At 43.1% G+C, this 11,315-nt stretch overlaps 1 protein-coding gene across 1 annotated transcript; it reads left to right on the plus strand.

The window, feature by feature from the left end:
- The first annotated feature begins 2,390 nt into the window (after window positions 1-2,390).
- On the plus strand, window positions 2,391-9,380 carry LOC137291147 (uncharacterized). Its single transcript, XM_067822433.1, has 5 exons — window positions 2,391-2,516; window positions 4,384-4,449; window positions 5,649-6,293; window positions 6,974-7,085; window positions 8,024-9,380. Exons 1-5 carry the CDS (start codon window positions 2,462-2,464, stop codon window positions 8,610-8,612), a joined length of 1,467 nt encoding a protein of 488 aa, XP_067678534.1. The 5' UTR covers window positions 2,391-2,461; the 3' UTR covers window positions 8,613-9,380.
- Window positions 9,381-11,315: the final 1,935 nt, after the last annotated feature.

Consider the following 11,315-nt stretch of genomic DNA (forward strand, 5'->3'; position numbering starts at 1 on the left):
GTAGTAATGGTAATGGGAGCGTCGCAGTGGGTGTAGTAGTAGTGGTAATGGGAGCATCGCAATGGGTGTAGTAGTAGTGGTAATGGGAGCGTCGCAGTGGGTGTAGTAGTAGTGGTAATGGGAGCATCGCAATGGGTGTAGTAGTTGTGGTAATGGGAGCGTCGCAGTAGGTGTAGTAGTGGTGGTAATGAGAGCATCGCAATGGGTGTAGTAGTAGTGGTAATGGGAGCGTCGCAGTGGGTGTAGTAGTAGTGGTAATGAGAGCATCGCAGTGGGTGTAGTAGTAGTGGTAATGAGAGCATTGCAATGGGTGTAATAGTAGTGGTAATGGGAGCGTCGCAGTAGGTGTAGTAGTAGTGGTAATGAGAGCATCGCAATGGGTGTAGTAGTAGTGGTAATGAGAGCATCGCAGTGGGTGTAGTAGTAGTGGTAATGAGAGCATCGCAATGGGTGTAGTAGTAGTGGTAATGGGAGCGTCGCAGTGGGTGTAGTAGTGGTGGTAATGAGAGCATCGCAATGGGTGTAGTAGTAGTGGTAATGGGAGCGTCGCAGTGGGTGTAGTAGTAGTGGTAATGAGAGCGTCGCAATGGGTGTAGTAGTAGTGGTAATGGGAGCGTCGCAGTGGGTGTAGTAGTGGTGGTAATGAGAGCATCGCAGTGGGTGTAGTAGTAGTGGTAATGGGAGCGTCGCAGTGGGTGTAGTAGTAGTGGTAATGAGAGCATCGCAATGGGTGTAGTAGTAGTGGTAATGGGAGCGTCGCAGTGGGTGTAGTAGTAGTGGTAATGAGAGCATCGCAATGGGTGTAGTAGTAGTGGTAATGGGAGCAACGCAGTAGGTGTAGTAGTAGTGGTAATGGGAGCATGGCAGTAGGTGTAGTAGTAGTGGTAATGGGAGCATCGCAGTAGCTGTAGTAGTAGTGGTAATGGGAGCATCGCAGTGGGTGTAGTAGTAGTGGTAATGAGAGCATCGCAATGGGTGTAGTAGTAGTGGTAATGGGAGCGTCGCAGTGGGTGTAGTAGTAGTGGTAATGAGAGCATCGCAATGGGTGTAGTAGTAGTGGTAATGGGAGCGTCGCAGTGGGTGTAGTAGTAGTGGTAATGGGAGCGTCGCAGTAGGTGTAGTAGTAGTGGTAATGGGAGCGTCGCAGTGGGTGTGGTAGTAGTGGTAATGAGAGCATCGCAGTAGGTGTAGTAGTAATGGTAATGGGAGCGTCGCAGTGGGTGTAGTAGTAGTGGTAATGGGAGCATCGCAATGGGTGTAATAGTAGTGGTAATGGGAGCGTCGCAGTGGGTGTAGTAGTAGTGGTAATGGGAGCATCGCAGTGGGTGTAGTAGTAGTGGTAATGGGAGCATCGCAATGGGTGTAGTAGTTGTGGTAATGGGAGCGTCGCAGTAGGTGTAGTAGCAGTGGTAATGGGAGCGTCGCAGTAGGTGTAGTAGTAGTGGTAATGAGAGCATCGCAGTAGGTGTAGTAGTAATGGTAATGGGAGCGTCGCAGTGGGTGTAGTAGTAGTGGTAATGAGAGCATCGCAATGGGTGTAGTAGTAGTGGTAATGGGAGCGTCGCAGTGGGTGTAGTAGTAGTGGTAATGAGAGCATCGCAGTAGGTGTAGTAGTAGTGGTAATGGGAGCGTCGCAGTGGGTGTAGTAGTAGTGGTAATGAGAGCATCGCAATGGGTGTAGTAGTAGTGGTAATGGGAGCGTCGCAGTGGGTGTAGTAGTAGTGGTAATGGGAGCATCGCAATGGGTGTAGTAGTAGTGGTAATGGGAGCGTCGCAGTGGGTGTGGTAGTAGTGGTAATGGGAGCATCGCAGTGGGTGTAGTAGTAGTGGTAATGGGAGCATCGCAGTGGGTGTAGTAGTAGTGGTAATGGGAGCGTCGCAGTAGGTGTAGTAGCAGTGGTAATGGGAGCGTCGCAGTAGGTGTAGTAGCAGCTAAAGTGGCAGCGGTAATAGGAGCGACACGGTAGCTGTAGTAGTAGCGGTGATGGGAGCGACACGGTGGCTGAAGTACCAGCACAAATAGTGGTGGTGGTGATAGTGGTGGAAAAAATGGTGTTGGTTGTGGTTGTTGTTGTGGTGATGATAGAAAAAGTAGTGGTGATGGTGGTGGCGGAAAATATAGTGCTGGTGGTAGTTGTGGTGATGGCAGAAACAATAGTGGTGATGTTGATGCCAGAAACAGTAGTAGTTTTGGAATATGGAAATGGTTTTGTCGCTTCTATTTCAGAGAGCAGTCTGGTCCTCTACCGTGTAGGGCAATATACCAGCGTGCACCTTAACAGTACATAACTGTCCACGCGTTCGTATTGTCTGTACGCGCTATATTTGGAATTACACTCACCGTGCTCAGTTTGTACATGTTTCATTTGAATTTCCATGTGTCAGTTTAACTTCCTCGTTTCGATTTGCTCCATGTTCAGCTTAGTGTACCACAGTGTAATGTAATGTGCAGTGAGACAGCATGTGTTTATCATCGAAGCAGCACCCTACGTATTCAAGACGTATTCGAGAGAAAGGTAGGTGTTGTACACGTCGATTTCTCATGATAATGTACATTTCAACACTATATAGAATGTATATTCTTAATGGTGAATGATAAAAGATAAGCATATAGGACAAAATGTTATGGATGTCACTTTCTTTGTTGTTTACACAGCGTTTCTTGGCGATTTCTTGCCCTTTCACCATTTGGATGAAGCATTGTGTGAACAATAAAGAATTTGACATCCATAACAGTTTGTCATATATTAGAATACCGAAATCTAAATGCGTCTAAAGAATCTCAATGAAAGATAAGCATATACAATATTGTCAGATTGCTTAAATCCTATTCTTCAAGCAGCACCTTGATAATTATTAAATATACAGAAACAAATGTCAATTTGATCAAGTTTTTTTTACCAGCATATGCTCTTAATATGTCTAACGTCTTGGTACTGTACAGCGACACTATGTGAATTCGGAGGCGTTGTGGTAGTCTTGTTGGTAAAGTGTTCGCTTGTCATACCGAAGACCCGGGTTCGATTTCCCACATGGGTTCAATGTGTGAAGCCTATTTCTGGTGCCCTTGCTTTGATATTTCTGGAATAGTGCTAAAAGCGGCGTAAAACAATTCTCACACACCCACAACGTTGAATGGTGTTTTTATTGTACAAGGAACTAATGTAAGGACATGAAACCGCGTCTCTCAATCGGGATCACCCTTGACCTGCAAGAGAAGCCATTGTGTTGTCTGATTCTATTTCCGCATACAAAATATAATTATTTTTTTATCTCTCTCTCTCTCTCTCTCTCTCTCTCTCTCTCTGTGTGTGTGTGTGTGTGTGTATCCTTTAATGGGCCCATTTGAGGTTTATTCTTAGTTTAACGGTCCTTGGAATTAGTGTCGGGTATCACACTCTCGAGTGGCTTGCAGTTGCTGTATTATGCTACGCTCTTGCTGTATTACATTGGCCACTTTAAAACTGAAAACAACACGACACTCATCGAAGATTGGCTGCGTTCACATTGCTCTTTATTGAGGACTGGTCATTGCGTAGCCTGGATGTTTTGCTGTTGGTGTATATGTACTACCGAGTAAAAGTTTACACTCATTTAAAACACTCACTATATGTTATAGGTATTCTCTGAAAAGAGCAATCGTGGGCTAATTGCCTGACGTCAGCGACACATTACGAGTTAATCAAATAAGGCTCAGTCTACTAAAGTGGTAACTTTAGTACATCATACGTTAGTATCCATACCGCGTGTAATCAAACATCCCATGCAGAAATAAGAAAGAAATAACGTCAGTTTAAACGCGTTGCATTCAAGAAAGTGCAATGTGGGACCGAGTTAACCCATGTGAAAGCAGCCAAAGTTCGACGAGAGTGTAATACAGCAAGAGTGTACCATAACACAGCAACTTCAAGCCACTAGAGAGTGTGGTACCCGACACTATTCAAACCAGCATGAATCGACAGCAAAGGGTGTGGAGCAAGAGGGAGGGAGAGTCGTGTTCATGTATAAATATGTGATTATGAAATCTCTCAGCGTCCAGACGTTTGTGTGGTTCATTTGAGATTTGATTATATTTGAGGTCAAGAGGTGGCATGAGAACTCAAGTTGTCATATTTGTTTCCCAAGGAATGAGATTAATTAAGCCACAAGTTTAAATACATCATTTCGGTTATCGATAATTAATGTGGCTGTGCCATCTTTACGGTCAAGACAAACAAATATCTCCAGGATAAAAAGTAAAAATATCGATGATATTAATCTTTAAGAATTTAAGAAACAAAAATATTAAATGTCTTTTTGGAGAACAAGTACGGAGATGGGTTCTTTTTAATATGGCTAGTTGTCACTGTACTTGTATTGTGATATATACTTTTTTGTTCCCAGGGATTATGAGTCAGTACACTGTGGGAATCGTCGCAATAGTGGTCGCAATTCTTTCGGCATTCGGAGGTAATTATACGCCTGCATATCCTTTGCAAACATTTGCACCGCAAAGGCAATTCCAATAACCAGCACTGATTTCTGTGTGGCCCTGTGTTTGATAATTGTCTACAGAACCCGTGACCTCCCAGATCTCAAATCAGCAACTGGTCATCGATATTGCGGGTTAGAATCCATTCGGAACGAAATGAACCCGTCTGATTTTGTAGGCCTCTGCGACGTCACTGTAATATCAGTTAGTACTCAATACAGGGGATTAAATATTCTTAATGTCACTGGTAACTTCATACCAGTTTGATGGGCTTGTGTTACATTGTACAACAACAACCACAACAACAACAAAACGACATTATAGTCTGCAGATATAGTTATTATCACTGCCACATCGATACCATTGTGATGTGACTATCAACTGAATGTGTTGATATCATGATACTGTTGACTGAGTGAGTGAGTTTAGTTTTACGCCGCACTCAGCAATATTCCAGCCATATGGCGGTAGTCTGTCAATAATCGAGTCTGGACCAGACAATCCAGTGATCCACAACATGAGCATCGATCTGCGCAATAGGGAACCGATGACATGTAGTCAACCAAGTCAGCGAGCCTGACCACCCGATCCCATTAGTCGCCTCTTACGACAAGCACAGTCACTACTGTTGCAACAACGCGACATTGTCCCTTCTCAGATTCCATAGTTGAATGCTTCGGGAACAATGGTGGTGTCAACATGGAACTGATTATTGTGATACTAACATTCCATATAATGCTATGAGATTATCATGTCATGATTCTTTTCCAGGAAGCAGTGAGATAGTCTAGATATTTTGATTCCACAACAGGCTGCAGTGAGTCTTGATGTCATGATTCTCCACTAGATTGCAGTGAGATAGTCGTGATATCATGATTGTATCAAAAATATAGAAATACAAAAACTGAAGCAAAACGGGTCTTTTTGTCCTATGCCCAAATGTTACGCAACATAACAACACATTTGACAGTGGAACAAGCTATGCGTTGCACGGCCGAGGGTGAATAATTCAAATCTTAATCCCCTTAAATACCCGTTCTTACCGCCGGACTACTCAACTAACATCAAAGCTCCACACTACCAGGAGAAAGTAACTTCCTCCTTATTAATAATTCAAACGAAAGAAATGACATATAACTTTAAAAAACCAAGCGTGAATGAAATGTGACTGTTGCAGGAACTAGCTGTGTGACGACGCCCTTCAACAAAGAGTGCAACCAGGCATGTAATACTTGCCCAGGTGCCACATGCTCAGACAACTGCATCACATGTCCTGCTACGTACTACGGAACCGATTGTACCCGGAACTGTCCCACCCACTGTAAGGAAGGGAGATGTGAGCTCCTCTCTAACGGTCGGAGTGTAAACTGTACTATGGGCTGTCAGACAGGGTACAGAGGTTTGACCTGTAATACGGGTTGTAAGCGACCTTGTTTGACATGTGACCGGTATAGCGGGAGGTGTACTGGACCCTGCAGGGACGGATTCTACGGGGGAGAATGTCTACAGAGGTGCTCGTATACCTGTAACCGTTGCGACAAAGGGACTGGAAAATGTCTTGACCCTTGTGAAAATGGATTCTATGGTTCTTCTTGTTCTCAGAGGTGTTCACATGCGTGTTCTCGCTGTGACAAAGAGTCTGGAGAGTGCAGAGGGCATTGCAACGATGGCTTCCATGGGGACACCTGCACCAAGATTCAGCTAAGTGACGCACAGAACGGAGACGATTTAAATATGAACATCACCACTGAAGTACAAGATGGACAAACAACCCCTCACATAACTCGTGACAGCATCCCCGAGAATATGACCACGTTCCCACGTACGTGTACTGTGTGTAGTTTGATATGTTGATACAGCGTAGTTTACATACTGTGTAGATTAGTCTCAGGTAAAGAGCTAATCACTGAGGTGCTTCCATGACAAACAAACCAATCGGGAGCGTTATGTCCGTGGAAGTTAAGTTTGGGTTGCTTAAATCTTAACACTGTTATGTACAACTCGAGCCACTAACATCGGGTGAGTGAGTGAGTGAGTGAGTGAGTGAGTGAGTGAGTGAGTGAGCGAGGTTCATCAATGCAACCATTTTAGACAAACCAGCTGGTCATTGTAATTATTGGGAATAACAAAGTATGTTAAGTGGAAAAGGTTATCTATCGGTTTGAGTCATGTGTGGAATCCAAGAAGGGTCATCGTCGCGTTGTTGCCCTCTCAAATAGAAACAAAACAGTCTACATTAACCAAAGCGCGACATTTTGGCCGTTGCTTTGTCGCGCTTTGAATAATATACATTTTTCTCATCCAAAGAACGACAATGAGACATAACCACAATGTTCAAGGTCGCAATATGTGACATTGTCGTACTGTGACTTTTGGTGACTTTTATCCCGTTTTAGCTGCTTATGAGAAGGCAACAAGGTTTCCATGGTTACGTCGGAAGGCAATTCAGTAGTTTTCAAGTTGAATGGTGTGTTAATATGACTCGATGGTTCAATGTTTCAGAGCCTCTGCCAACAACCAAGACACATAACCCGTACATCATTGCCATTGTAGTGGTTGTTGTCGCTGCTGGCCTTCTCGTATTAATAACGACCCCGTTCCTACTGTGCACTTGGTATGTATTGTTTCCCGATACAAATATGATGTTCTTTCAGATTTCTTAGTGGGAATTTACCATCAATTACTTTAACAGTGTCTGAAAAATGAGTGAGTGAGTTTAGTTTTACGGCACAATATTCCAGCCATATGGCTGCGGTCTGTAAATAATCGAGTCTGGAGAACGCAACGGGACCTTCACGGGACAGTAGCCGAAACACGTACCAATGATTGGATATGGTTATTTGTTTCCAACAAAATCCACCACGTTAGCAGTTGGATAAAGAAATCAATGTGAAAAACATGCTGTATGACAAAGCTAATTTAGAACACATGCCTACGGCCACGTCAGATTTGTACAAGACAGAAGATATTCTGCTTTGAAGGCATCAGATTGTGTTAATTTAAGAAAGAATGATAGTGTTGACATGGCTGTACTCGGGAGAGGCTCTGTCAGATGTGGCATGCAACACATAACGATATCAGAAATACTCTGCAGGTGGTTTTTCGATACAAAAACAACCTGATATATGTAACCTGTAAGAATATGAGGTTATGAAAGAGGTAAGGCTTCACAAGCCATGAGATGCAATCATAATAAATCGATCAGGATTTCAACTCTTGTTCTTCTTGTTCACAAATACCGTCCATTCCATTCATATCAAAATATACGTGAACTAAAGAGAAGAAAAATACTTTCGATTACAGGACGAAACAGATTCCTTTGGACATAGGAGGCACAATGGCAATGAAAACATAGTGAATAGATTTCTGACAAACAGTGATTAACATGTTCTCGAAAGAAAGATACTCACATGTTTCACACTAAGCTATAAATTCAACGTTACAGTGTGATTTCAAGCTAACAAATTTCGTGACATAAAATAAGTACAAGTTTTCTTCTCTGTTTATGAAAAAGGTTATGCTTAGTTAAAATTCAGACTGTTCTTTTTCTAGGCGTCGGTCAAAACCACAAAGTAGATCTGAGAACGATGAAGCCAATGTTCGGAGCGACTCGGACCATGTCTATGATGAAATAGGTCCTCCACCAGTGCCGCCAATGATAGTTACACTTCCAACTGTTGAAGCAGGATACCTTATACCTACACAGCCTAAAAGAGATACCGGAAGCATTATTACAGCAGATGCAGACACTGGATCGGCATACCTAACAGCTACTGAGACATATACTCAGTCCAGGCATCTAACACCTACAAGACCTTGCACAGATACCGGAAGCATTGTTACAACACCTGCAGGTACTGAAGCTGGATTCCTCACAGCTACACAGCCAAATACCGAAACCAGATACCTAACCCTCTCACCGTCTAACACAGAGGCCAGATACCTGACCCTGGGACAGCCTTATACCGTTAGCATTGTTAAAACACCTACAGAAGCTGAAGCGGGATACCTCACACCAAGTACTGATACCAGATACCTATCTCTTACACAGCCTAACAAATGTCCTGGCCAACTCACCACATTTCAGCCAAACTGCGAGGCTCGAAAAACCAATGCTTCAAAGCCAAAAGATTGTGGCTAGAAGCTCGATTCATGATGAGGCGTACTTGTTATTATACAGATTCATAGCCAGCCAGTCACATGACAAATATACATGCAAAGCCTGCAAGTCAGATTAGGAAGGATACAAATTTGGACCGGGAACTGGAAACTCCAGGAACAGTAACTGTATCCAACACGAACACAAGGGTATTTTCTTAGCTCTGTGTCATAAGGACCCATGAAGGTCCGGGGTAGAATAGGTCTTCAGCAACCCATGCTTGCCATAAAAGGCGACTAAGCTTGACGTAAGAGGCGACTAACGGGATCGGGTGGTCAGGCTCGCTGACTTGGTTGACTACATGTCATCGGTTCCCTATTGCGCAGATCGATGCTCATGTTGTGGATCACTGGATTTTCTGGTCCAGACTCGATTATTTACAGACCGCCACTGTGTCATAAGGGTTCATGCCACACATTGTTCGGGCACTAACCTTCAGTACAGGCGTAATAATCTGGCAGCTGTGACCGAGTGATTTTGTCTAAGATCTTTTTTGTTTATAAATTGTACATCTATCCAGAAATCTCTCTATATATTTAGTGCTGTCTTTTTGTAACACGAAGAGGTATGCTGAATGGGTTGGCATTTTGTGCGGAACATTGATTGATCTGTTTAGCTACCTGGTCATATTGTATATAGCTTCTTTAAGGCAAACGTATTGCACATATGTACCTGTAATATGTTATGTGACATGTTATTTATGAAATGTATAACTTTTATAACTTTATTAATAAAGGCAATGGGAAATTATTTGGTTTTATGTAACCTCCAGCAACTGAAAGCGAACTCAAACCACTCAAATGTTTCCTGTGTGATTACTGAAACTAGGGTAAGTGGATAGACATTAAATTACACCGAAAGCCTTGGAAGATAGAATAAAGAGAGATACTATCCTCATGAGTCTCAGGGAACCGGGCTTGCTTAGGTATTACTAACAATTCATTATATTTATTGTCGTCGGAATGGGTAACAAGATCAGACTCGGTGTCTCTGCTGATTGGGTGTCAACCACTCATTCGTCTGGTCTCGGTTATCAACAATTGAGCGAGACCTAACTCGAGCAGTACTTGCAATTGCTTTGGCGTGAAACAACAACCAACTCAATATCAGGAACAACCAAAACGATAAATAAAAGCGAATTAACAACAGATTCATTCATCATAAGTAGTCGAAACTCCCATAAAATATCCGTTGAAGGCATGCAGCAATGCTTGAGGGGTTATCCAGCTTTCATGGCGTTGTCGTTTGTCCTTTGTTGTTGTTGTACTCTGCTGTCAGCAGTGTCCCATATAGTTATATGCAACTTGTAGATACTGAACATCGACCAAACAAAAGGAATGGTAACTCCGAGATCACGAGAACTGAGTTATACATAAAGTCAGCGAGTCTGAACAACTAATGGCATCACCCGCCCGTCAGCACAGGCGTGTGGTGCTGAGGACCGGTTCTTTTAACGTGCTTTCTCATGTTTGTTTGCATGATATAAACCTAAAGTGTGCTTCTCACTATACATTAGGTCATCTCTTGATTTCCCCCAGAATAACCGCATTTGAGGTTTTTGTTTTGGAGTAAGACCGCTTCCCAGGTTTTACTTTTCGTTAGTAAGACCGCTTCCCAGGTTTTACTTTTCGTTAGTAAGACAGCTTCCCAGGGTTTACTTCATAACTTTATATGAACATCAACATTCAAATGATCCACGAGTGTTTGGAATCATTGAAAAGTATCGTTCAAGATTAAAGTCACAAATGTTTTTCGACTGGAGATTGGAACCGCAATTCTCTCATCCTTTGGCAGACGTTCTACCGCATGGCCAAAGGGACGACGAAGGTGGAGCGGTTAAATTATCCAATTATAGTCACTACACTGATTTTACGCGCACTTCAGTTATTGTTATATAGCTTCATTAAATGATCATCCACGCTGTAATTACCCATCATTGACGGTATATATGATAGAGAAAACACTTCTCCTCGGTTTTGGTAGACCATGTAGAACCATCGGGGTCGGTTTTACATTGTCTACCAAAACCTCGGAGGTGTGTTTTCTCCTGTATATATCATGACAGTGTACAAGCTGTAAAAAATGGTGCATGTACGGGAACGCCGCACTCGTCAGTGTTCTAGCTGCACGATAACATTGCACTCAGCAATGGTCTAGCTGTACAATAACGTTGCACTCAGTAATGTCCTAGCAATATGCTAACGCTGCACTCAGCAATCTTCAAGCTGCATGACAACGGTACCCTAAGCAATGTTCTAGATACTTGATAAAGTTGCACTCTGCAATGGTTATTTGTATAACGGCGCACTCAGGAATGTTCTAGTTGTATGATAACGCCATTCTTGCTGGACCAGACAAACAAGTGACTGACTTCATCAACGTCCATCTACGTAACAGAGTTGCAATGACGCTAACACGGACTGCGCTCCTGATCACCCAGTGTCGTCGCCCCTTTCCATGACAAGGAGGGTTCGCTGTAGGCAAGTGCCAGCAGGACATTCATGGGATACTGCCTTATCATTACGGTGTCTAAACATGCCGGTGAACATGATATCACACACCTCAGTAATCCCATACCAACGATAGTCCCCTATTAATTTCCATTTAAATTGAAACGGAGACCCACTCCTGGGAAACTGAAAGATTTCTAGAGATGGGGAAAATCTAGACAGGTGTCATTAAGCA

The sequence above is a fragment of the Haliotis asinina genome, chromosome 7, assembly GCF_037392515.1.
Source record: "Haliotis asinina isolate JCU_RB_2024 chromosome 7, JCU_Hal_asi_v2, whole genome shotgun sequence".
NCBI lineage: Eukaryota > Metazoa > Mollusca > Gastropoda > Lepetellida > Haliotidae > Haliotis > Haliotis asinina.

Excerpts from the sequence above, each read along its gene's own strand:
- LOC137291147 (XM_067822433.1), top strand. The coding sequence starts at position 2,462 with ATGTGTTTATCATCGAAGCAGCACCCTACGTATTCAAGACGTATTCGA. Across the intron at positions 6,294-6,973 it reads GAATATGACCACGTTCCCAC|AGCCTCTGCCAACAACCAAG; the intron begins GTACGTGTACTG and ends TCAATGTTTCAG. Across the intron at positions 7,086-8,023 it reads CCGTTCCTACTGTGCACTTG|GCGTCGGTCAAAACCACAAA; the intron begins GTATGTATTGTT and ends TTCTTTTTCTAG.